At 45.5% G+C, this 27,748-nt stretch overlaps 1 protein-coding gene across 2 annotated transcripts in view; it reads right to left on the bottom strand.

Annotated features, from left to right (window-relative positions):
• Positions 1-27,748, bottom strand: part of RGL1 (ral guanine nucleotide dissociation stimulator-like 1) — a 210,674-nt gene that overhangs the window by 17,933 nt on the left and 164,993 nt on the right. For both annotated transcript variants that reach the window (XM_006772955.2, XM_006772956.2), the window contains 8 exons: positions 22,803-22,987; positions 19,440-19,564; positions 17,603-17,818; positions 13,890-13,993; positions 10,630-10,714; positions 5,178-5,267; positions 2,578-2,664; positions 1,250-1,282 (listed from right to left, as the gene is read on the bottom strand). In XM_006772955.2, coding sequence (XP_006773018.1) covers positions 1,250-1,282; positions 2,578-2,664; positions 5,178-5,267; positions 10,630-10,714; positions 13,890-13,993; positions 17,603-17,818; positions 19,440-19,564; positions 22,803-22,987 — 925 coding nt within the window. The remainder of the gene's footprint in view (positions 1-1,249; positions 1,283-2,577; positions 2,665-5,177; positions 5,268-10,629; positions 10,715-13,889; positions 13,994-17,602; positions 17,819-19,439; positions 19,565-22,802; positions 22,988-27,748) is intronic.

Here is a 27,748-nt window from a genome sequence, read left to right on the forward strand (position 1 = left end):
TGAAGTTAAAGGACAAAGATGGGTAACAAGGTAACAATGTCTTCTGTCCTTACAGGACATGACAGGGGTAACCAACAGCTGGCCGTCTATGGTGTCAGTTTCCCATCCAATGACCTCCGCCCTTGGTCTCAGTACCCTCAGGCAACATTCATCGTTGGCTACAGAAGAAAGCATACTCTACCAAGGACAGAAGTCTTACATCTGTCTAGGTTAGTGGATCTTGTTACCAGTGAACTCAGCTTGCTTAGCTCCTGAAGTTCTGGTTTTAACTTCAAGGTCATTGGCTTCTGAAAATTTCTCTGACCCCACGAGCTGGGGGATAGATGCCCCTCCTTCTGCTCACAAGCCCTTCAGCAGGTCGCCTTACAATTGCCTCCTTATGTGTTCACCTTCCTCCTGGATTGCGGGCTTTCCGAGGCTAGTGAGCTCTGTGTTTTTATGTGTTTTCTGCTGCAATACCCACACCTGTCACAGCGCCTGACCCATGGTAGGTATGCAATCAATATTCGTGGCATCAAAGAGGAATGAATGACTAAAGAACAGTAAGAGTCCTCTGGGGTGAAGTTTTTCTTTTTCCCACTTGTTTTCCTTTGAATCTTTTAAATACCTATTTAACTACAGCATGTCAACACCAAAGCCAAATTTTCTAAGCTTTGTTTTATCTTTTTTTTTAAGTGCCATGCAGAATTATTCTACTGTCCACACAAAAAATTAAAATTTATGTTGAATATCCTTTCCTCTGCTGACAGGAAAGAAAAAGAATAATTCTTCAAATAACAGTGAGACCCTCTCCTTTCCTCTCTCAAATAGACCCAGAAGAGTTAACCATCTTTATTAATTCTTCTATGTCATTTACTCTTAGGAAACCCAGAAGAAGAGGAACCCGTTATTACTGAAGCGGATTGTGAAGAAGGGGGAGGAGGTGTAAGGAGAGAAGGGCGGGCTCTGCAGTGGCTGGGCAGGATGTGAGCCTAGCTCTGCCACCGGGTGACTCTGGCCACGTGACTCCATCTCGCTCAGTCCTGGTCTCCTCACCTGTGAATTGAGGATGAGAAATCTACCTCACGGGGCTCTTGAGGGATAATGTATGGGCGCATGCTGGTCCTGGGCCACCACACGTGCATGAGTATGACAAATGATCAATAAATGCTAATTCATTTTTTCTGCCTCTACCAAAAAATGTAAGTCCCCACTTCTTTCATTTTGTCATCCCAGATAAGTCACATGGAAAATCAAGATCTCTACTTACCCGTCTCCTTTTCTCAAAGTTGATCAGCCCACCCTGAAAGGAATTAAGAGAGAGAGAGTGTGTGACAAACCAAACTTTGAAACACAGCCAAGTCCTGTGTTGTTCTAGGCCTTATTAAAACCAATTGAAGGTTTTAATTAAGATTAAAATAAAGTCATAAATATTAATAACACTGTAATATGGCTACTATGGAGGGAAGAAAGCATTGTTTGCTTCAACATTCTTTTAATTATAATAGGACAGGATAGGCAAACAGCCTTCTCTTACACAACTAAAACAGTAATATTGAGGAATTACAATTCAGAATCCAAATACATTTGCAGAACCAGGAAGGGCAAGAGCTTGAGTAAATGTTCCATTACACTTCTTTTTTTAACCAAAAGTAACAAAAACAGATGGTCCTTGACTCATACGAGGAACCAACTTGTCAATGGTTTATCAAAAGGGAAGTCTCTTCTACGAAGCATCATGAAAAGTTAAGTTTCAGTTCTTCAACCCCAGCTCCTATTCTCAGGAGGCTGAACTTAACCTCTAAATCACTGTCACTCCCCCCATTCCCCAACACTGCTGAGTGTTTCCTGAGATAAGCTGAGGCAGAGGATGTAAAGAGACATAGGCAAGGCAGCAGGGACGAGCATGTCCACAGCATTCACGTGAACTTGGAGGCAGGTGTGTACAAACTTACTGCCACTCCTTCTAATAAAGACGGATTACATGTGATAACCACGGGGGAGAGATGAACGCAAACATAACCTTCACTTTCATTTCAATATCAAACTTATTCTCCACTTAATATTTTAATAGTTATAAAAAGTAGCTTATTTGACTGGGTCCAGCTCTTTTCCTATCGAGAGAGAGAGAGAGCACGTGTGCCCAAGTGTGGCTGTCTCAAAGCAGACAATAATAAGGAAAAAAATGGAATACTGAAAAATCCACAAACTTGACTCCCTACCCCACCAGATAGGATGGAATGTTAGGGCATACTACCCCCTCCCAAAACTCAACTCAACATCAAGTTCTTGCTCAAACTCGTTCCTTCCTAAGGTATTGCCATCTCTTTTCTCACATGGAACTAATCATGACCTCCCCTCTTACCAAACCGCATCTGTTTGAATTCTTAATTTTCTATCAACCCCACCAGCTCTGACATCTTCTTTCCATGGGATTGTGAGCCACTTCTGGTTACTCATCTTTGTATTCTTCATAGCATCTAGCACAGTGCCACAGACACAATGGGCCGTCAATAGATACTAACAAAGGTGAATTTCTCTCTTGGGTATCCAGTGAGAAGGCTGCAGGTGCCACGACGCCACCTGCACAGAACTCACCTCGATGTAGTCCTGGAGAGCGGTGTCGAGCATGGTCAGGTCAGTCAGGAAGGTGCCCAGGTAGGGCACAGTGCCCTGCATCAGCCCCTGAGGAGGAAGCACAACGAAACTGTCTTGGCTGTTACTGACAAGCTTATGGGTTTCAATAACCTCCACGCTGGGGCAAATGGACCTGCTGTGGGCTACGTTTAGCAACGTGCCCATTCGCAGAAGGAAGCAGCAATCTTTGAATGGCCAGGTAAACCTTGACAAGTTTAATTCAGAGCCATTCAGGGCCTAATTTGGGGCCATCGGTACTAATTCCATGAACGAATTGTTGAAAATTCCTACACGAATAGGACAAGAAGTCCATCATCTGATATCTGACTTTCAAAGTTTTGAAAACTGAGCCTCAAAGCCAGGAGACCAGATAAGAGTGCCCACAGGGGGCTTATATGTTGCCCAGGCTCAGGCCAGAGACGTCTCTTCTCTTTTGGAGGAGTGGACACTCGAGTGGTTTGGAATGGCCTGGAGAGGGATGTCCTCATCATCGGTGAGGGGGCGTCGGCTGCACACAGGAGAAGAGTGTGCACCACAAGGGGGTGAGATGCCACTGCTACAATGGCCCCTTGGTCTAGACTTCATGACTCACTTCCAAAGCATAGGAGGGAGAGGGAGAAGGAGTAACCTTAAAGGGGAACACCTGGCAAACTCGACATGAATCAAGGCATGAAGAGTAATATCACGAGTGACACCAGGTGTCACCCTGATGTCATGTCACTCGCTCCTTGCCAGAATGTGATGAAAATGGCACTTCACCCTGTGACAGTCTTCCCCCAAACCCATAACTTCAGTCTAGTCACTAGGAAGACAACAAACTCACTCACTCTGATTGTGGGACATTCTAAGGCAGCAGTTCTCAACCTGTGGGTCGCGACCCCTTTGATGGTCGAACGACCCTTTCAAAGGGGTCGCCTAAGACCAACCTGCATATCAGATATTTACATTATGATTCATTAACAGTAGTAACATTACAGTTATGAAGTAGCAACAAAAATAATTTTATGGTTGGGTCAGACTCACTCACTCTGATTGTGGGACATTCTAATGCATCGGTTCTCAACCTGTGGGTCGCGACCCCTTTGATGGCCGAACGACCCTTTCAAAGGGGTCGCCTAAGACCAACCTGCATATCAGATATTTACATTATGATTCATTAACAGTAGTAACATTACAGTTATGAAGTAGCAACAAAAATAATTTTATGGTTGGGTCACAATATGAGGAACTGTATTTAAAGGGCCAGAAGGTTGAGAACCACTGTTCTAAGGGCACCAGGATAGTGTTCCTTAAGATTGTCAAGGTCATGAAAAACAAGGCAAGACTGAGAAACTGGCACAGACCGGAGGAGATTGGGAGACATGACAACTGAACGAGGTGGGTATGCTGGGCTGGACCCTGGAACAGAAAGAGGACACTAATGGAAAAGTGCTGAGAAGCAAGGCAGGTCTGCCCTGTAGGCAGCAGGGGCCTGCCAGGGCCCGTGTCTCAGGATGACAGGTGTGCATGGTCACGGAAGATGTCCACGAAAGGAAACTGGGTGAGAGTTCACAGAAACTCAGGCACTACCTGGAACTTCTCTGTAAATTCCAAAATAAAAAAAATAAAAAATGGCCCTTGGCAATCAGGTAGAAATACTTCAACTGCAGGTATATACTAGATTAATTTCACCAAGTTTCCTTTGAAATCATCTCTGTTCTCCATAAGGCACCAAAGCACTAATGATGTTGAAAATAAAATAAAAGGGTACTTCCACGGACACCTTCAAGGTTCCACTGCGGCACTTACGGAAATTCTGGCCAAAAGAAACCCCCGAGGCTCAGCCAGGACAGGGCAGGCTGCACGCGCGAGGTGGCTGCTTCCTCAGCCAGAGCGTCTGGTGAGGGTCACGCCAAGGGGGGCCCGTCCTTCAGGGCCTCCGCCAGCAGCAGCTCGTCCTCCCCATTAAGCACTCAAGGTCTCATCCTGGACCAAAATACTCTTCTTTTTTTAACAGCTATTTTTAACTTGTCTTTGAACAACTGAAGAGTTGGAAATGTTGTAAATCTGTACGGCTTTAGGTTACAGCAGAGCCCTATCATTCAAGAACGTTCCCGACTTATGTGCAGCTTTCCAAAGGGAAGTCCTCTGTAAACAGGAGGAGAATATCAGAGTTGTCCGTCTCTAGTCTCCTCTCTCTGCTTTCCCTCTTCTATGCTTATCGTTAGGGCAGCTTTTTAAGTAAAGCTAAAGATGATAATAACTATCCTTCAGTCTTAAGGAGGGAGGTCCAGCACGCCTCTGAGTACTGAAAACGAGAAAGGTTTGGCTGGCCCTTGGGGTTAGGAGAGCTGGGAACTGACTGGAGGGGGTGTTTACTTCCTGCTGGGTCCAATGGGAGTAATAACACTGTTCCTTTCCTGCAGATCCCCAGGGTTAGTTACTGAGAGCGAACGGGCAGGGAGTGGGAGATGCTCACGAAAGCCTGGGCCCCTGCAGATGAAGGTGCTGGTGGCATGCGGGGGCTGCTCCCCACCCAGGCGGTTCTCCCGTGGGCCTCGGGAAGGACCAGGTGCACGTACCATGTCCTTCTGCAGCTGGAGCCGCCGCTGCGTCCGCTTCTGGTTTTCTTTCACGCTGCTGTCCAGGTTGGCAAACTTGGAGGTTCCTTCCTGAAAGAGAAGCACACACAGAGGAGAGTGATGGAGAAGGACCCTGGAAAGAAGTGAAGTGGCGCCTAGTGGCCACAACTGTCTGGGTGGCAGGCAAAATGGAGAGGCCTGCAGTGGGCTCGGGCTGAATTAGGCAAATCCACGCTGGCTGGTTGCAAGTGGTCTATTTGTAGAAAGACCTGAGGGCCTTGGATTATCCTGTACCCCCGTACATGGTAATAAGAGCCCTGGTTTGGTATAAAATCAATCGTCAATATAAGACAGGCAATTCCTGGAAGTGGAGACAAGTTTTTACACATCCCAGATTTCACTCAGTCATCACATGGCCTGGAAATGAAGATCTCTTCCCCTGGACATTGTGTGGTTTCTCGCTCTTGACCTGGGGGCCTTGGATTATCCTGTACCCCCCTACATGGTAATAAGAGCCCTGGTTTGGTATAAAATCAATCGTCAATATAAGACAGGCAATTCCTGGAAGTGGAGACAAGTTTTTACACATCCCAGATTTCACTCAGTCATCACATGGCCTGGAAATGAAGATCTCTTCCCCTGGACATTGTGTGGTTTCTCGCTCTTGGCCTGAAATGCACTGGCCAGCATTCTGTGAAAGAAAAGGGACTATTTCTGTGGTATTTCTTAGCCAAGTGAAACTTTTGTGCCGGAAGTTCTTTGAGGAAGTCCAGTACTGGGCACAGCGCGAATCTGTGAAGGCCAGGACTTCATACACGTCCCCCCATTTCCTCTCCCAGTCAAACCTCTCAAGTTGCCTCTCAGGTTAGAACTCTTACACATCAATCCTTCCTCTGGGCGCCTGAGGACAGATGACTGTCCCTTCCCTCCTCCCGTCTGTTGTAACAACAAACTCTTTTAAACTCTTCTACATAATGACTAATCTTGAGTTTGCTGACTGAACATAAAGTGTTTTCCGTTTTGTGGTTTCAGTCTTGTTAAGTTCTCATTTTCCAGGAACTGTATGAATGGGAGGCAAATTGCACAGTTCAGTTGCGTATAACCTCTACTTTAGTTTTCCCTTAGTCAGTTTGCCGGGGTTCATGACGTTTTCATAGCATGTGACCTTTCACTACCGTGCGGCTGCTAAGGGTCTTCCTCGGTGACTTGGCCTTCCCCATGGCAGGGAGGTGTCAGTTACCTTCTTCTATCACTCACAACCCTTAACTCAGGTCCAGGGACACTGCTAGGGACAGAACCCATAGTGACTGACTGTCCATTTTAATTCTCCCTGTGACAGAGGATCATCAAGAGCATTACCATTTAATAATCTCCTACTTACAGTTTTTCCTGGGGGTGAATGAAAGGGGCTAACATGTGCCATTTCCTGTGCTAGGAGGTTGTGAGTCCTCTCAAATTCTTGAGAATTTTCTTGGAGTAAGAAATCCATTCCTTCTGACTTTAATACGAGTGTCCATCTCTACCAGTGTGTCAGTCCTTCTGGCTCCCTTCCACTTTCTTAACCGTCAGCAGAGGCATATGTATGGAAATTATTGCAGATATACCTAAAGTTCTTACGAAGGGCGTTGGAACAGTTAACAGGCTCCTGAGAATCAGAGAATAACGGAGAAGGGAGGGACCTTGACAATGCACTAGGACAACCTGCTCATTGGAGGAGAGGCAAAGCCCTGAGGTGGGAGCCAGGAGACCACTGACTTGATGACTTCGTGAGGAGAGTCCATCACTGCTGGATGGTCGGCTACTGCAGTTCCTCCAAATGGGGTGTCCATGGAAAGTCCACTAGTTGCCACATCCCCACAGTTTCAGTTTCTTTCTTCTGAAGCCTTACATCCTCTGCTCTACAACGTCTCACAACACCAATCCCTCCACACTTCTCGAAGCTTTAGACAGGTTTGGTGATTACATCACTCAGGGTCTTCCCTTCTGCCTCTTCTCTGCTCTTGCTCACACTATCTCAGAAATTCTTCTATCAAAGTCATCTTCCTGTTTTTCACTATACTCATGTCTTTGCAAATACTATCCAGGCCCAAGACCTTAATCATCACCTATTTTGGGATAGATTCCAAATCTCTCCCTCCGTAAGCCTCCCAATACTCAACACTCTCATCTTTCCCTCTCGCTAGTGCAGATTCCTCACCTGAGTCTCACCTTCTCTCTCCGTCTTTAGCAGAGTTCAGCTGCCCTCACTCAGCCTGTTCCTGGTCTGAGAGGGGCCTCTTCTATTCGGGAGATACACAGGCATGGGATCCTTCTCAATAAATGTAGATTAAATTGTAGCTTGAAAGCTAATTGTAATTATTTGAGTAGGTCTTCACAGTCCTCGCAATTTCCTGCTCCAACTCTGAATGTGTGTTTGGATGCTTCACTGAACAGTACATCTGTACCAGAGCCAGATTCTTAGGCCTCCCTGGAAGTTATTGGTGTCAATTCAACTGGGAAGAATTCTCACTACGAGTCCCAAGAGCCAGGGAGATTTGTGATGTTCTACTTCCCTGTGGTTGTGAAATTTGCAGATTCTGTAACTTACCTGCTTAGAATTATCTAAGTTCTAGAAACCATAAGGAGGTAACAGGTTTAAGATAATTTTCGAGGAAGATAAAAACATTTTTTCCCAACAAAAGGAAAACCATAGATTCTTGCTGATTATTATGTTCCCTCAGTCATTACATCTATCCAGAAGTAGAAGAGAAGAGAGGCCATTTAAGACTAAGATTACGCAACCACATATCAGTCTAAGTCCAGGTGGTTCTTTTGAGAACCTAATACCTTGATTTCATTTTCACAACTGTGCTGAGAATTAACACCCAGAATTATATATTTTGTAGTAAAGAATGATGAACAAAAATGACTGGAAAGAGACCTACGTGTACATATGCACTGGCCCCAACAGTCCTCTATCATTAATGATAATGCACAGACTACGAGTTCATAGCCAAGTTTTTCATTTCTTTGGGAGTGGGGCCTTACATAAGAAATTTCACTTAGAGCACTAAGGTAAACTTCTACTGTTAAGAAAGGTTTATGAGACCTTTAATGTCTAGAGATAGCTTTGCTTCTAAGGTTTCAGCCAGAAGACTGTCACCAGGCAATGAGCTGCACACTATTCAATTTATCTACTTTGCAAGGATGACTCAGAGCTCTTGCGATTTGAATGTGTGGCTCCAGTGGGTCTAGCTTTCTGTTACTGACTGGAAGACCACTAAGCCATCTCCTTCCAGCCAGATGAGTTTCCATTTAAAGTCTGCAAACCCAGGGGGATGCGGAACAGGGAGTAGCAATGTGATCTCAGCGATCATTGTACAGAGTGCAGTTGAGCAGGTAGGCCAATTCCAGAGTCAGGCATCAGCACAAACTACCCTGCTCACACCGTCTTCTCCAAGAAAGGCTGATAGTAGGCAAGATATTAAAGTCAGGTGAATTATAAGACCCATCAATTCATGCAGTCAAACACTTGCTACATGCCAGGCACTGTGTTGGGCATCAGAGATGTACCAGTGAAAGAGAGAAACCCAGTCCCTGACTGAAACAGGCTCGCAGGCCAGTAGGGAGACAGGCGAAGTACACAGGCAATGCCAACGGGACATATGAGAAGCGCTAGGTCAGAGGATGGTGGGCTTCCTCTGGAGCACATGCAAGGAACCTAGCCAGGCCTGAGGGTGTCCAGTAGGGCTCCCAGGAGCAGAGTGTACACTCCAACATGAAGGATGAGTAGGACTTAGAAGGAGAACAATCAGAAAGACCATTAACAGATGCCCTTGGAGGAAGGACTGATCTAACAATTATCAACTAGACGCCTTTTCTTAGTCACCCCACCTCCACTTGACTTTCACTCCTATTCCAAGTGTCTGCCCAAGGTCACATATGCAACTTATACTTCATTCATTTTCATGTGTCATGCATACTTTGGTTCCATGTGTATATAGCTTGCCAAATGCTAAAAATAACTTACATCTGCATAGGGCTTTCAAATATTTTATCTTAGTCAATCTTCAAAACCCTTCCATGAGGTCAGTAGACTAAATGCTATTATTGTCTCCAATTGATGGAAAGTAGAGTAAGGACAAGGATCCTACCCTCCAGTTGCCCAGTTCAGGGCTCCCCTAGGGTGGCACATCTCCTGCTCTTTTGTAACTGTCCACTCCTCTCCCTCCCCCATGAGACTGTCATCTCCTTAAAATCAGAGACTGCCTTCGATATGGTTGTTCCTCCAATACCCACTACATAGTGAACACTCAATCAATATCTGTTGAGCCGCTGACTTACCTTCTCTATCAAGCTGTCCCCAATCTACCCTGTCCCCTACTCCCAAGGGGTCAGAAGAGACAGTTTTACGCCTCAGTGATAAAGGCAGGTTTTAGAGTCTCACCAGGTTATATCCACATCTAGCTCCACCGCCTACCACATGTGTGACTTAGGGCATGTTACTTATCTGACTCTTGGCTACCTGCAAAATGAGGATCATAAGAGCTGCTTTATAGAAAGGCTATGAAGGTGGCTTCTGCTCTATGTTCACCTCTGATGAATGTTCACAGCCTGTCATGTGCACCTTGGACTTATTCTCATTTAGTGTCTTTATCTACCAACTGGAAGGTGAACTCTTGAAAACAGGATCTGTTAGCCACCTTCATACCTCTAGAGCAGCGGTTCTCAACCTGTGGGTCGCGACCCCTTTGGCGGTCGAACGACCCTTTCACAGAGGTCGCCTAAGACCATCCTGCATATCAGATATTTACATTATGTTTCATAACAGTAGCAACATTACAGTTATGAAGTAGCAACGAAAATAATTTTATGGTTGGGTCACAACATGAGGAACTGTATTTAAAGGGCCAGAAGGTTGAGAACCACTGCTCTAGAGGCTGGCCCAGTGCTTTACAAATATTAGGTATGCAACCAGTGTCCGGAACAGTAAAATGCAGCACGCTCTACCTGTACCTCGCCCCCCGGGGTTCACCAGTCAGCATCATCTGGAGTTCAATAAATATTGCTGACTGACAGATTGTGCAACGGAGTCCAAATAAAGGATGTGGAATTGCTGGCTCGGCCTCTGTCATTCTAGGAGATGTTTTGCTGAGAAGAAATATTCCAGGGCCTCTTACCCACCTAAGTGCCAGCGCTTGGTATTTGCGGAGCAGCTCGTTAAAGAGGGGCGCACACAAGCACAAGTTTCACAATCTGGTTGCGTAACAGTGAAGCCAAGAAGCTGGACTTCGGAATTTCTCAGCCCCAAGTTTCTTAGATTAGGCATTAAAAAAAAACAGAAAGTCTGCCTCTAGTCGCTTGAGGCTTTCTCAGACTGCAGGAATTTAAGGAGCCCTCGCACCCGCTGCAAGCCATCGTTCCCTTGAATGGATTCCAGAGTCAAGAGTGCCACCTGTACCCAGTGCCTCACCTTCATCAGCAGTTCCCGGCTGGTCAAATGATTATTATGGTCCGAGAAGATATCGGAAAGTTCTTCAAACATTAGCATTCGCTCTCTGTAAGAGGGATCAAGAAAATATGAACAAATGAAGTTAGGAAAACCCATACCTTCAGTCCAGCTGTTCCCAGCACCTATAGCTACAGAGGGATCACACTGATCTCAGGGTCAGTGAGTGATGTGAGCAGATGAAACAATGACTTCTTCCATGCAGGGTGGCTCTTTTTTTTTTTTAATAGATATGATCACTTGTGTGAAGAGAGGAATATTTTCTAACCATGTGTTTTATAATCATAAAAATATTGTTAAATTGGGGAATTACATTGTTCAACTGGGACATGTTCTCTTCAGGAAAAAAAATCTATCTTGACAACACACACGGCCCCACGGACCTGAGAAACTGTCTTGGCCGGTCCCCTCACTTCCGAGATGGAGACGTCGGGGTCAGGGATGGGCCCAAGTTTCCACTAGTGACTGCTGAGCGGTGCAGGGACAGAACCCGGGTCTCCTGAATCATAGACTCAGAAGAGAGGACGGGATCAAGACGGACTTGGGAGTCCGAGGAGTGGGTTCAAATCCCAACTCCGCCACTTTCTCGTCACGTGATTCTGGACAAGTTGCTTCTCTTTTCTGAGCTTCAATTTTCTTATCTGGGCAATGGAAATACCAACAGTCGCCTGCAGGGCTGCTGTGAAAGCCAGCAGAATCACACATGTCAAGAGCCTGCTCTGTCCTGGTTCTTTTTTGCTCACTACGTCTCCATGGGCCTCGTGCTTTCATCCACGCACCCCTCCAGGGTTACCGAGTGGATAATTCTGACAGCAAAGGATTAACAGGGGCAATTCCATTCCACATGCAGCATTTTCATTATCACGAGAAAGCCATTCTTAAGAACTTACTTATTTCACGCATATAATATTGCTCTCATAATTAAGAAAACCATGAAAGCTACTTATATTTTGGAAAAACAATTAAGAAATTGATTACATGTCAGGCTAAATAAAGAGAAATAAGTAGACATCTTCTTTGTCCACTGAAAGTTATTAGCATAAAAGGTTACAGGGAAATGATAACCCGTAAGCTATCTTAACCCTGTCACTTGAATTTAGCAACGGAAAATATGTAAGGCTGATAACAGAAGTGTCTTCTCTGAGGAGCTGTGACACTTCTGCAGCATCCCTGCTCAAACGTGAACCAACCATCCAACTACGACACAAACCAGACCCCCACGCTGTGCAGAATGCATCTCTGAGGCCGATTTTGTGGTGTGTTCTTTGAATAGTTAATGAAGCCAGCTGGGAGAATGGACTTTCTCATATGAACCAGGGAGATTAGGATACAAGCCCACTGATTTCCTGACTTGTGTTTTAGCCTCAGATTTGCTGTGGAAGAAGTCTCTGGCTCACTAAGTGGCTTTTCATAGTGGTCAATTTATCACCCTCCACAGAAAGATAGGATTACCCTTGACTGCAATCGGAGAAGGCTGCAATCAGGCAAGGCTGCATTTTAGCACATGCCCATGAATTTGATTTTGACACCACAGTTGGGGAGCAGTGATAAGGAGAAGGAGTCGGAGTTGGGGGTGTTGAGGATGAGGACGCTGGACACAGCTGACTTTCCCATCTATTTCCCCAGGGCTTATTATCTAACAATTTTATAGGACCCATACCTTTCAGAACATGTATGTGCAGAGGAAAATCAATCAACTAATCTCCCTTTCACACAGAGTCACCTTGATTATTCAAACTAATGAAGAGGAGAAAGAACCCACGTGCAGAGTGGTAATTAAGAAAGTTGCTCTGGACTTGGAAAAGCCTGCCTGCTAGATAACGGCATCATAAACAGAGCGTGAGCTTTGGGGTCCAAGTGGTGGTAGCTTCCACAGCTCTGCAATGCCAGGCATTAAGATCATCCATTTCAATGTTTCCCCCTTTACCCATCAGAGAATTATGTAATAAATAATGTAATTCTCCCAAGCAGAGTCTCCTCCGACTAGGACTATGAGCTCATCAATAACCTTGAGATCCCTGGCACTCACTTTTTAGCGTAAATCTAGGAAACTCTGTTGTACCAATCTGGGGTTCCTGCAGTTTGGAGTGTGTCTGTCCCTTTGGGCTTAATCAGCTCTGAGAGAATGGATGAAAGTCAGTGCTGGACCTACTCTAAGGACCAAACCACCAATTCCACAAGAGCGAGCCTGCTAGGGAGCCAGCTGGCCTCTCTCCTGCCTGAAATGGACTATACTGCATACAGTATAGACTATAAACAGTTTACACATTCTTCCCATACAGCCCGACTTCTTGATTAGCTCAAACCTAGGCAGACCTGTGGTATGTAGCTGGCCTAGTCTGCAGCCAGGACACATCCCCCAGCCTCTCCGCCTGTACTGCCTCAGGGCCAGAACTGCCTTCTCACTCGCCCTTCTCTCCTCTGCAAAAAGTTCTACATTAAGTTGTTAATTATTCCAAAGGCCGCAGCAGGAAAGGGGAAGGAAACAACAGAAAGGAAGTTAGAGGTGCTGAACATCACTAAGCTAGCTCTTCACATGCCAAAGCAGAAACTGGATGGGGTCTTGGTGAAGCCACAGGAACAAAGTCCTGGCTGCACACGTTACCCCTCACATCTCGGATCAGCTTAGGGCTTTGGGGTAAGGCTGAAACACAACCAGAACTAATGGCAGCCCAGCCGGTGTGGCTCAGTGGTTGAGTGTCAACCTATGAACCAGGTCACGGTTCGATTTTCGGTCAGGGCACACGCTCAGGTTGTAGGCTTGATCCCCAGTTGGGGGGCGGAGGGGGGCGTGCAGAAGGCAGGTGATCAATGATTCTCTCTCATCATTGATGTTTCTGTCTCTCCCTCCCTCCCCCTTCCTCTCTGAAATCAATAAAAAATATATTAACAACAAAAAAAAGGCAAATGGCTGTAACTTTATTACTCCACATCCTCATCCCTCAACATCCAACCATCAGCAGCACATCCCTAAAATGGCCCCTGCAGCCATGGGCTTGGCTCTGGCACACTGTGAGAACAAGAGTGGCTTCTGCAGGGGCCCTGCCTCCAATTCATGAGTGTTCATGGGTAAGGCGCACCCTGCCTTGAGCACACAGGGGCTCAAGGCTTTCAAATACGTTTCTCTCTTTACAAGTAAGAGCATTGAAGGTGAGGACCCACACCATTTAGGCAGCAACTCATCCCTCAGCCAAAACACGTCGAGCAGACACTTGGGAACTTACTTCGGGACAGCAGCCCACGTCTTTTTTAACCGGTAGATGGAATTGGACTGCAGTGCCGAGACGATGGCCCTCAAGGAGGAGAAATTCTTCAGGATCCTACATTCCTACATGGAGAGTGATTAGAACAGAAAAGGCATTTAAATATCAATACTACAGTGAGCTGGCCATTTCCCGTTCTAGAGGTATCACAGCTGCTCTGAATTCTTACCACGAAATAGGCAGCTGTATAAATACTGAACATCAAAAAGTGGCTCCTTACTCCCACCCCAGTCACTGAAGCACTTTATAGATTTTGGCACTGTATGCTTGTTTTTCTCTCCTTTAATATATTTTTTGTGTTGTTGTTACAGTTTTATAGTTTCCAGCTTTCCTAGTAAAAACACGACTGGAGGTGAGTCTGCAGAGCTACGCTAGAGAAAGCAAACTTACTTCTGCTGACAGCACACAGATGCCCTAAAAATACACACGAAAGATCACTGCATCCTTTAGAACCACAGAGCGAGCGGGCCAGCAGCCACTTCAAGGTCAGACGGTATCGAACATCTCATGACCAACGCTCGCCCAGCGAGGTGTATATAACTTGGCAATAAAAATTCACCACAAGTTGAACTTTGGCTTTTATGATCTTAGCCAAGAGGGAATATTTTTATACACATTCATTTCGTTTCAAATTGGCTTGTGCCACAATCGTAAACATTCAGAAACACCTTGGTACTTCAATGTTTCCAAAATAGCTTGGGCTTTTAAAATCAAATTCATTTTGGCAACGCTTGAAAACAAAATAGAAAGAGAACAGGAAGCATTCTGGATGTCATTTTGTGGGGAAGGAGAAAGGCTCCCTGATTCCGAAACTTAAGCTGCCACAGGGAGTCCATAGCCTCAGCAGCCAGTGACCGTGAAGTCCAAGTTCCTCTGAATGAATGGCAGGGACAGGGACAGCAGGACAGCCAGGGAGAGGGTCCCAGGCCTGGCTGCAGGGGGAGGGGGTCACGCAGAGAGAGGGGGCTACGCCTGAAGTCCCATCCACTGTTGGCTGTTCAGGCCGCCGTGAGCATGGGTTTGGCTTTGTGCAGAACATCTGGGGAAGAGGCCTCAGAGCGGTTGGGCATAAATGCACACGGCTTAAAAGATCATTTCACAAAGTAATGCTAATCCTGAATATGAAGGAAAAACAGCATTCTCTAATTTAGCACGCCAAAATCTGGCTACTTAAAACCGTGCCAAACAAACAATCCCTCAAACATTTTCTTTAGAGTAAATGCCAAATACTTTACAGAAGTCATGCCCACGCTTTTGAAATGTCTGAATGCCTTCCCTTTATTTAAAGAGAGAGAGGGAGAAAGGAGGGGCAGGGGAAAGAGAGAGAGAGAGAGAGAGAGAGAGGGGGAGAGAAGAGAGAGAGAGAGAGAGAGAGAGAGAGAGAGAGAGAGAGAGAGAGAGAGAATGCTGAATTACAGTCCGTTTGGAAACCAAACATGGTTGGTTCAACGAAGGTTCAGAATCCAAAATTATGTTCTAAAAATCAGGAAACTTGTAATAAATAAAGGAACTTAGGCACAGATATTTCATGCAAATTCTAATAAACATATGGAACACATTATTCAGAAAGAGGCTTAAGCCAAGGGTTTGAAGGAGCAGAAAAGGCATCTGGCTCCATTTCTAGAAAAGGAGGTATCCTTTCAGGAGATATGACACCAAAGTAAAAATGTAGCAGCGAGGCCCGTCCAAGAAAATATAGTCATATTTGGTCAGAAATTTTCTCTGCGTGTAAAATCATCAGTTTTCAAACACTCTCTCAGTAGAAATTGACTGTGATTATAATGCAGAAAAAGTAAAATAAACCCTGGCAGGAAACCAGTTGTGAGCTGCATTATTCTCAGTGAGCCCACACAAGTTCAAGGGACACAGGCGCTCAGTATGAGGAAACTGCTTCACCAAGAACAAGAACCCTTGGCTTTGAAATACCATGAAATCTGGAATATACTTCAAATTATTCCACTCGCATTTCTTATTACCACATAAATGCACAGTCTATATTTAATTTGGACCAAAAGCCATTGTTTGAGCCACACTGTTTTATATACAAATGCTGTATTCTTGCTATAAATTTTCTAAGCAGCTGAATGGATTAAAGGTAGACAGACTATTTTCTTTTGAGACATGTAGAAGACTGCAAATGATATGGCATTTATGGCAAAAATACTTCCTACCATTCTAAGAAGACAAATCCTCTCAATCCCATGCTCTTGATCATGCTCTATCAAAACTTCTTTTTGTAGCTCTTACTTGTTGAGAAATAAGCTCAATTCAGAAAAGGAAAAATCGACATTGCATGAAATATTCTTTGTATCTTATTTTTCTCATATACTAAAATGTCTGTGCTAACAGACCACCTAAAAATGCAAAATAAGGCCAATTCTCTGGTGCAATGATGGCCCTGCTCTTTAATTCAAGACAACTAAAAAGAATGTGAAAAAGAGAGCATGTGAAAATTTAAGCATTATGCCCTATAGACCATGGCTTAATGGAAAAAAATATAGATAGATATAGATATAGATATAGATATAGATAGATAGATAGATATGGATAAAAAAAATGTGTTTTTGTTGAGGGGTGATCCATATAGCCTAGAACACGAACTAATGAGATATTTACGTAATAATTATTTTTCAAAATTGTAAATTATATGGCTTTCACTGAGATAACTTCTTCCTAGAAAAAAACAAAACAAAAAACTACCCAATCTTCAAATATCGAAAGTCCTAGCTATCATTCAAGCTACATGTAAATGTCACCCTATCCAGGAAGCCTTCCTCGATTGCTCCAGTCAGAGGGATTTCTCCTCTGTCCACTCCTGCAGCTCTTATCTCCCAGCACCCTGCTCCTCCCCTGCCTGGGCTGAGATCACTCCAGCAATCTTAGCTTCCTTGTTTGACCTGTTATAGACAGACTCCTGTAAGGCCAAATTAATTGTGCTTATCCCATCTATGTCCCCAAAATACATAAAACTAGCTTATACACAGAAGTTCGTGAAATATTTGGTGACCAACTGACTCAATACTGTTTGCCTTTTCTCAATGATGAGATAAGATCATGATAAGTGAAGGTCACATGGCATATACTAGTAAGCAGCTGATCCAAGAGACCAGACTGACCTTAAGTGAAATGTAATTCAGGCCTACGAATAGACGCTGCCCCTCCAACGTCAGAGATAAGGCTCTCGGAAAAGCCCTGGATTAATGGGAAATCTGTGTATCTCAGTCCTTTAGAAAAAAAATTCAGGATTCTGAGAAGGTACTGACTCTTCAAATCTGCTAAAGGTAGGGTGCATGGGTAATCACTCTGGCTGAAGCGCAGTCTGTTTGACACTTAGACTATTAGCTTATATTTACTGAACACAGGACAGAACCACAGCCTGTGACTACGAAGGAAAAAGCGGGCAGAATGTTTCAACCTGAAGGAGCAGCAGCATGAGGCTCCAGGAGCAAAATGAAGCAAGGAAAAACAGGAAAGGGAGGAAAAGTAAATAAGCTCCCAAGTTAAGAAAGACAACTTTCTTACTTCCGCAGAACAATAACAATAACAAACCCAATGGGCTCTCACATGGAAAAGTCTTTCGATGGCCTTTCAACCAGATGGAAACCATTTAAACAGTGGTGAAGTAGAGCCCGATATCGACGAAGCACAAAGAATATTCAAAAAGAGACAATTACATGAGCAATGTTAATCCACTTCTCGATGATTCTGGCTCTCTGCTGGGTTTTGAGTTCTTTGCCCCCCAAGATGGTGCTGACCACGCATTTGGTGAGGGCATTAAATTGAGAGATGGTCGCGCGGATCGTAGGAGCCAAATGTTTGTTTTCCTTCTTATCCCTTTGAGACCAAATGCAGCCCAGGCAGTGGTGAGGCACTACTTTCTTGAATAGTTGCTAGAACAAAAGAGGAATTGACTTTAAGGACAACACAGACATTTCATGTGGCAAAGTACGTCATCTGGGTCATCTGTAAATTGCTATTTTTTTCAATGGACAAATAGCCCTTTTCTACTTGATTTGCCTCATGGTGTTCATCTCAATAGACAAAAGTGAATAATTAATCCATGAACTGGTCAGAAAAGCCCGCATGTTCTTTCTAAATCTGCTCAAGTGAAGAAACGAAACACAATGACCAAAAGAAAATCTAAATGCCCAAGATCATTTTAACTTTTCTGTCTTCGAAGGAAAGCCAAGTAAAAATCTATGCTTAAGATTATGTTTGACCTCTCACTTTGTAAGTTATATAAATGTCTAATTGCTATGCTGTACACCTGAAACTATGATAATATTGTATGTTGACTTTAATTAAAAAATTTTTAAAGATTATTTTGACCTCAAATTCATATCCATGGTGTTTTCTGGGCACTCATGACCATGAATTATGGACTATTATGAATTATCACAATCGTTTGGGCTCTTCTGCACTTACCACTTTGGGGAAAGCAATAATAGTCAATAATTTATATGTATTATGAATTGTCTATAATACATATGAATGCTCAACGACCACCTGAAAAGTGACCCACCAAATACAATACATGCGACAGGCATCAAGGTCACTATCTCACATTATTTATAATGAAGAAGGTAAGAAGCATATAAAGGGAAAAGCTATTCAATGTCAGTCACACACTAAAGAGATAATGAAGGATTTGAAGCCTGGCTTTGAGGTCTTTGCCTAAAAGTCATAACCAGTGACATTTCCCATCTTTCTCTTATGCTATCAAGAGGAACAATCACAAATTTGTTGAACAAATTGATTATCATTTGCACAACAATTCAATATGAGATGTCCAGGGTTTATATGAAGAGTGCGAACTCCAGGATTGACTACACAGACTATCTGTGTTTATTTGCGTGCTCTAGATAGAAACGGCAACTTTTGATGCTGCTTTTCCCAAAGCGGTAAATGCAGAAGAGCCCAGACGATCGTGGTAATTCATAATAGTCCTTTTTTCTTCCACGGGTATTTATCAGCTAAAATTGAGCTACGAAACGTGGCTGACGTAATCAAACATGTGCAGCTAAAAAAAAATATGCAAACTTCAAAGGGGCAAGAAGCACATGTGGAAATGAGCTGCCAGATAGAGTCACATGTGGATTCGGTGGATTTATGTGATCCTAACTTACCCTTTGACCCTTTTACAATCCCCCAAATAAACAGTTCAGAACTTGAAATATTTATGAGCTTAAGGGGAGAGAAATGCCCATGGGACAGGGCAGATTTTGTTTCACTAGGATTAAAATTCTTGTTTCCCTCTGTGTATTGAGTGCCAAGGAAAAAGCACCTTCACCCAGAACTGCAAGGAGAACTTAGGCCTGAATTATTCAGATGATTGACTCAGGTCACATTTTCTCCTGCATTTACAGGCACAGCCTCGCAAGGATTTGAAAAGACTTAAATCACCTTGCCCCCTGCCCTCCCGGCCACCAGTACTATCACCAACACGCACCCCCACCCCCACCCCGGCTGGGTGTTAAGCAGAAGCACATCTGAGGCTCAGAGAAGACTTACTGCATCCATATATGTCAGCTGCTCTGCCACAAGATCCTCTGAGAAGCACGTGAATTCTGCAGACCCTCCGGCCTCCGGTTCCTCTTCCTCTTCCAGGCGGCAGGAGATGGTGTTGGCAAACCCATCTGTTGACAGATGTTGAAAAAGTTAGTTAGTTGGGGCGACTGTATAGGACCTTGTTTATGGAGTCCAACTGAACATCTTTCTCTTAGGAAGGAAAGGGTGATTCCTTCAGTAAACCCATAGGGAGAGAAGGGCAAGCACAATATATCTGAGTGGAATGAATGGAGGTCTTCACCATCTCTGCTTGTTCTTTGATTCTTTATCAAGTTTAGAGGCCTCTGCCTTTGACTAACCCCTGCCTGGTTCCTGGGCCACGGATTGAGCTGGGTTAGGCAAAGTCTAGAGAGAAGCAAAGCTGGGCTACACTGAGGTGCTTACCCTCATCCTAGGCTCCCTCAAACTCTCTGGTCAGCTCAAGGACTAACCCAACTACTTCCTGAATTCCCAATATGACATTCTTAGTTACTGGGCCATTTATTTTTTTTTTATTTTTTTATTTTTTAAATTTAGTAATTTGGTCAAACCACCTCATGTTCTAAGCAATAGTATATTAAATTTCCTAGAAGGACTGGATGTGAAGGCAGGTCAGGCTTTGGGGAGTAAAATGGGCCAATTTGGTGTCAGAAATGCTGATAAAGTCCTCAGAAGCCTCAACAAGGCTTCAGAATTCTCAAAATGCTTGGAGTAGCTTTCAGCTTCCACCTCAAGTGGAATTTGCATGACAAGTATTTTTAAACTAAATTCAGCCCTGGCTGGGTGGGTCAGTTGGTTAGAACACTGTCCTGTACACCAAACGGCTGGGGGTTTGATCCCTGGACAGGACACATAAAACAGGCTGTAGGTTCGATCCCCTATCAGGGCAGATACAGGGGGTGACCGATCAATGTTTCTCTTTCTCCCTTCTCCTTTCTCTAAAAATCAATAAAAACATATCCTCCAGCGGGGATTTAAACACAAACACAGAACAACAACTAAATTCACATTGAGCCTTATTACAGGTAAGATCATCACTTAGCACATCATGGAGGGCACAGGCTGAGTGAGTAAACGTCACTGCAATCACTACCTAGGACTGCAAATCCCACCTGGAGGACTCGGCACACGCATGGAGCAGGACCTCCGGGGTCCATGCTGCAGACGGGGCAGGATGAAGCCTAACCAGCCCCCCTTTCCCTGGAACCTTTTCCTAGTTCCCAGCTGATTCCCCATCTCATCCTCTTCACACTCCTCGCTGTCCTCTCTGTTCAATCTGTCCTCCAGGGAAAATAGCCAGAGCTCTATTCAGTTACCTCTTAGCAGAAATGTAATGTGTCACTACTCCCCCAAAGGTTTACATTTTAAGCCTTTCCTTGCTTTCTTTGTAGAATAAAAGACTTCCGGGCCCCGGGGATCGAGCTGCGGTGGCCTTTTCTTAGTTTCCTCGGGGGAGAGGGGTGCTGAGATTGAACCTGCATTGCTTCCCTTATCGAGGTGCCAGCTCTGATGACAGGTATGCGGTTTAAGGCCACCCCTCTCCCCAGAGTTGAAGGCACTGATGCGAGTGGGGATGGGTTATGCGTGGAGAAAGTAGAGGGGGGTCATGCCTTTTCCGGAGCCTGGGACACACACAGGCACGAGCTAAAGAAAGCTGAAACCCCCGGTTCCACCGCTTGGCTTGCACACAGCCCTGGCGCTCTCTCATTCTCTGGAGGAAGAAGACATTTGAAATCCCGAACCCTCTTGCTAGCTACTATGTAAGTCTGTCTCCACCACTGCAATGCAGAGGCCGACCCACTTCCGCCAAGCGGTGTTCGCGGTAAGGCCGCATCTTCCCTCTCGTTCACCCAACACTCCCAGGGGCCTGCCATGGGCCTTGGATGCTGCGGAGATGACATGGTCCTTTCTCTCCGGGCCCAGACCACAGTGCTTGCTGTTGACTTTCCAGCAGAGGCGAAACACACCTAGGAGAGGTTGTTGCTTTTGCCAGAATGAAATTGGGTAAAAGACGCGCATGGGAACCAAGCTCCTAAAACTCCTTCTCAGTCATGGCTCCTGTACTTAAGCATCAGTTTCGAGCTTTCTTGATAAAAAAAAAAATGTCCAAACTTAGAAAGAAGTCATTCCGGGCTATTGCAAGCCTTCCCAAAGCCTGCCAGCGAGCTCTGCCTTCAGTCCCTGGAAGGAACAATGAACGACTGGTCCCACCGGTTCCCCAATTAGGCCCGGAGCCAGGGGCAGCCCCAGGGAGAGCTGGGCTCTAACCCAGCATTTCCACTGCGCACAAAGCAGGCGGGGAGGCCCTGAGGTCCAGGCTGGAGGAGCACCGCTGGCATTCAAACATTCTCGGCAGATGAAGTCATCTGAGATAGGAGCGCTTGGCAGGCAGCTTCCAATGATGCAACTGTGCTTCCCCCTCGCTGGTCCTCCATAGCAGAAAAAGTTGTGCAGGTACCGTTTGGGATTTAAGGGTATTTTCTTTGGCGCTGAGGCCGTGTCCCTTATCGGTGTGACAGAACTGTTTCCTTTACCCACTGAGGAAATCGGGAGTCACTTCTGGGACATGCCTGTCAGGAGTTCCAAGTGGGTCAGGCGTCATGGCAACCAGCGCCTGGCAGGCCGGTGGGGGTGAAAACATCACGCTGAAAGCCCGTCCTAATCTCTCTCTGGCTTTCTGCAATGCCTGATAGTTCCAGGACCTGCGGTGGTGGCTCTTCCTTTGTCCTTGAAAACAGGCAGTCAATTCTTCAAATAGGAAAAAACAGCCACGGAAACTCCCGCCGGTGAGGCCTTTGGAGACTCGGAATGACGGGAATCTGCCCTGGCAGGGGGCAGATGAACTACAGCGATGCTTTTCGGGGAAGGAGAAACACCTCTTCCCAGCTTTTGGGAGGGCAGGGGCAGAACTGGATGCCTTTCTTGGCCTGCTGAAGGGGGGCTGTTGTGTGGGATGAGTTTCCATTGGAGAGGACGAGGAGCCATTGGGCAGATAATAGAGAGCAGATTCAGGTTCGGCACAGTAACAGGAGATCATCCTCTTTATGACATTAGAAGAAACCCCTGAAAATCACTTCGCTTCTGAGTCCAGTTCCTCCCCTGTAAAACGAGGGCGTCAGACTAGGTGGTCTTGAGAAGCCCCTTGCTCTAAAACTCTAGGGCTCTGGAATTAGGCCCTGGATGACCTTGAGATTTCACCCACCACCAATTCCCCAGCAGCCTGTCCCTCAGAGGGAGGCCACGGTCTCCTAGTCAACAAGGGGAGGGAGCGCATTTCCTCAACGTGCGGTTACAGAATCAGAACCCTGGGACCAAACCAGTACTCACTGTCCGCTTCCACCTCCTGCTTGTGAAACTGCTCAAGAAGGTTCTGTGCTCTTCTCTCTGGGTCAGAGCCTGGCATCATGCGTTTGAGATAGTCCAGCAGTTTCTGTAAGCAAGGGAAGTGAGGGGGCTCTCGGAAGTCCTCTCCACATTGGTCAAGCCAGGCCCGCAGGATAGAGGCGATTGCACTGGAAAAGAGAAATGGGGAGTCACTGCATCTGGCTGGTTGTGGGGACTCAAAACGGGCCCTGGACACCAGGACCAGCCTGGGCACACCCCAGGAAAACATGGGCAGGCGGTCAACAGAGCCTGTGTTATCATCGGAATTTGCTAGTTAATATTAATAAAGGGAAGAAAGCTAAGGGAAGTCAGACATTGAGAGCAAGGCACTGGGCAGCTTCACCTGGGAGCTACAGTTTCGAATGGCATGGTTCCTCCAAGGGGATTAATGCCCCTCCCCTCCCCCATCAGGTACTGGGTGGTTGGGGGAAGCAGGGGAGATACAGGCACAAGTGCAGTAGAAGCCCGGGTGGCACAGGGGAGGTGCTTGCCTGTCAGTCTAGCCTGGGGAACAATGGATTGGTTAGGGGTGGAACGCATGAGAAGCATGCAAAATCTTGGAGAGTTAATTGGTTAAGCTCCTGGTTAAAACCCCAGACAAAGGAGCTCTCTTGCTCCGTGACCCAGACTTGCCTGTGTGTTGGCATTCTCTGTCCATAACCATGTGGCCTTAAGCAGCCCCATGGCCCATGGCCATGCAGACCCCACACACAATGGACTGCAGCTGGGAACACAAGCTAAGCTAGCCAGGTGCTGGACTGGACTTGACTTTATTATGGAGCAGAAATTCTGGGCAGTGGCCTTAATTCTGTCCCTGCTGAAGATAACACTGGATGTTTTCCATGGTGGGGCAGACAGAGATGGGACCTTGGAGGGGGAACCCCCTTCGTTTTACATCATCAGTAAAGCTGACCATGAAACCCCATTCTCCCGTGGGTGCCTCCGGAAATTCATTCCTCAAGGCACCCCAAGATCTCCACTTCCTCCGGTAACAAAGCAATGCCAATTAAAGTAAAGCACTTGAAAACAAGCTGACTACATTTTATTATTTTAAGGAGCAGAGTAAAGACTGATAAATTTTTTTTAAAGGACTATAATCCTTAGAAAAATCCATACAGGGCAGAAAAAGACATGCAGAAGAAGATTTAGTGAATCTTGGAGCAACTTCAAAGCAGTCTGTGCACAAGGAGACTAAGTGTTGCCAATCCTGGATTCACTCAAATCAGAGATCACAAAAGCTGCAGCCCTAGCATTTCAGGAATTAACTGACAGTAGGCTAGAAATCCGACTGATAAAAGGATAAGTGCATAAATTTAATTTTACGAAGATCACCAAGGTTTCAATGTAAGAACCAAAAATGTCTTTACAAAGTTATTCTTTTCCTTCTCAAATTACAAGAGGAAAATCTGTTTCGAGTGGGAGACATAGTATGACTAGAGAAGTTAGGTTGTGAACGGTGAAGATAAACTTGGTGAGCAGAGTCACTGAGAAGGTGATTTCTCTTGATGGCTTAGCACAGTGGTTCTCAACCTTCCTCATGCCGCGAGCCTTTAATACAGTTCCTCATGTTGTGGTGACCCCCAACCATAGAATTATTTTCGTTGCTACTTCAGAACTGTAATGTTGCTACTGTTATGAATCATCATGTAAATATCTGATATGCAGGATATATTTTCATTGTTACAAACTGAACATAATTAAAGCATAGTGATTCATCACAAAAAAATATGTAATTATATATGTGTTTTCCGATGGTCTTAGGCGACCCCTGTGAAAGGGTCGTTCGACCCCCAAAGGGGTCGCGACCCACAGGTTGAGAACCGCAGGCTTAGCAGGTTGACTCCTACAGAACAGTTCTGCACTTCTAAAGGATGGATGAATTAATTTAATTAGTACCACAGTCAGCTAATATTTCAGTGAGAGAATACTCTTCCAATGACACTGAGGGAAAAATAGGTGTAGAGGGCTAATAATTCACATAATACAATAAAAATAAAAAAACAGCATCCCGCCCTGGCCAGTGGGTCTCAATGGTTACAGCATCAGCCCATGCAGCAAACGGTCCTGGGTTTGCAGGTTTGATTCCCAGTTTCTGTTGGGGCACCTGCAGGAGGCAACCAATCCATCCAATAGATGTGTCTCTCTACACAATGTTTCCCTCCCTCCCTCCCTTCCACTCACTCCAAAAAAGCAATGGGAAAAATATCCTCGGGCGAGGATTAATAAAATTAAAAATTAAAAGATAAACAGCATTCAGCTAAGAACAAGACCAGTAACTCAATGACCCCAGTGACCCCTCAGAGCTTCATAAGGTAAAAGAAAACCCAAGCAGAAATCCAAAATTACCGGTAAAAAGCCATTACAATAAATTAATATGTCATTTACTCCTTTACCCCCATAACTGTTATCCTTAAAATTATAAAACTGATTATTTATAGAAAAATAAATATTGCAAATGTGTATAAACTAAAACAGCAAAACATCTACTCCCCCTTCACTCTAATCCCATTCCCGTAAATTTCTGTTAACAGTTTGGAGTACATTCTTTTAGGCTTTTCTATGGATATGGATAAGTTTGAATAGCTAGAATATGTATATGTAACCCAACATGGCTTTTTCCCACAGATTAGTATGTTATAGACACCACTGCACTCACTACCTCTAGATGGTCCCGTTTTTCAGGGCTGCGTAATGTTCCCTGCACAGAGGCAACGTAATTAACATCAGTATTCTCCCACTAGCGTGCAAGTGCTGAGGCTATTTTCAGGCCCTCACAATTACAAACAACCACAAAGCGTGCGTCCTTGTTTCCCTCTGTGTGTGCGTGTGTATTTCTATAGGGCGCACTCTAAAGAGATTACCTCCAGGGAGGGATGCAGCCCCAGAAGGAAAGGGAGAAGGACTTAGTCCAGATTGGACGGGTCTTCAAGTGCAAAATGTGTCCCCCTCGGCCTCCTGTTTTAAACCAGCTCTGGTAACCTACTCATTGTACCCTCTGGTTCAGTGCAGTCCCGCAGCTCAGCCTAAGAGGGCTTTGAAAGTTCACTACCAACCCAGACAGTGAATCAGCTAGAGAAAGCATTTTCATACAAAAGAGAAACGAAAGGAAGGAGGGGGAAGGAAGAGAAGGAGGGAAAGACATACACACACAGCGTGATGCAGCACGAAGCGACCCTGCCTCCTATCAGCAGCGGCCTGTCCACATGCCAGGACGGGAGGCCTCCCGGAAAGGCTGGAGCAGGGCCCAAGCTCACAGCAGCTCTGTGCCTGCCCGTTCTGAGAAGAAACTTTCCATTCTTGATGGACGGACAAGCAGATAAAATGTGCAACTTGTAAGGTTTCAAAAAGGAAAGCCACATCACAGTCATGAGCTACCCCAGGGTCAGTGGCCAGTGGCTTTTCTGTCTTCCCATCCTTGGTTCAGCTCCTGAGCTCTAACTACAAACTCATAGGAAAGTGTGACTGTTAAACCAGGGAAGCCAGTGGGCTCTGGACACAGAACAAGAGAGGACACGGGGGAAGGAACGCCTGTGCCTTCAGGGAGGTGGGCAGGTCACGGAACTCCGCTGCCCCGATCTGGAGCAGAGACCTGGTAATACCTGCTTTCCTCTACCTGGCCGTGGCCACACAGGATTCCAGATGACATGATATCAGTAAGGACATTGGGAGCTATCGGGGGGGTGGGGGGGGGGGGGAGAAGGCAGTCCTAAAACTACTCGCCACAAGCCACGAAAGGAAGGTACTGAAAAAGGTAAAATGGCTCAGTGAAGTCAGCATTCATGGAAATCAACAGAAAAAATTTGCCGCCTGTCCCAGAAAGAATGACAAACATACAAACCATGCTACCAATGCGGCTCCAGGCTCCATGAACAAACCCACCCACACCCACGCCCGTGGGGCAGCCTCCCCAGGACTTATCACCTGGGGCACATCAGGCAGCGATACAAATTGCAGGACATGACTCTTAAATGACTGGTGGAAACTGAAGGAGCAATTTCTGAAACCAAATGGAGAGATTAAGACTGTGACAGAATCTAAATTCAGAAGGGACAAAAGCCACTACATGGCTTCTTTTCCAAAGCCACCTATGGTGGGTCACAGAACAAAACTCCCCAGTCCCAAGGGGGCACGTTCATCTGAGTAAGCACGCTGGGTATGTGCCAGGGGCAGGGGGCCAAACTTGAGAGCTGAAGGGACAACAGGATTGCTTTTTCTGCCTCAAGCATTCTTGGCAACGTGCAAAACGTTGGCAGTACGTGAACGTTTTGTAACTGACTGCAAATTTCTGTAGAAGGAAGACGCTCATACGTCAATGTGTGCAACTGACTGATGCTGTTCTGGGATACTTCCTTCTAAGAAACAGACCTCTGGGGAGAATTCACTCACGAATTAAAGTGATACTTATGAGTGACCCTTGTTTTCCATATTCACAAAAACTAGCTGTGCGATGAGTGTGTCACAACAGCAGAGCCTTAGGGTCCCACCGAAGGATTTAACTTCAGAAAGATCTAAGCTAATTAAGGCTTCAGGAGGACTTCCCTGAGGATATAATGTTAAAGCTCAGATAGTAAAGATAAGGAAGGGTGAAGACTGGGACAGCAGCTAAGCAAGGGCCCTGAGGTGAGAGAGAGCAAAATATTCTGAAGGGACATAAAAGAATAGAAACAGAGGAGAAGGCCCAGCTGGCATGGCCCAGTGGCTGAGCATCGACCTATGAACCGGGAGGTCACGGTTCGATTCCCAGTCAGGGCACATGCCTGGCTTGATCCCCAGTAGGAGGTGTGCAGGAGGCAGCTGATCAATGATTCTTTCTCATCATTAATCTCTCTCTCTCTCTCTCTCTCTCTCTCTCTCTCTCTCTCTCTCTCTCTCTCTCTCTCTCCCTCTCT

The sequence above is a fragment of the Myotis davidii genome, unplaced genomic scaffold (genome assembly GCF_000327345.1).
Source record: "Myotis davidii unplaced genomic scaffold, ASM32734v1 scaffold362, whole genome shotgun sequence".
NCBI classification, from domain to species: domain Eukaryota; kingdom Metazoa; phylum Chordata; class Mammalia; order Chiroptera; family Vespertilionidae; genus Myotis; species Myotis davidii.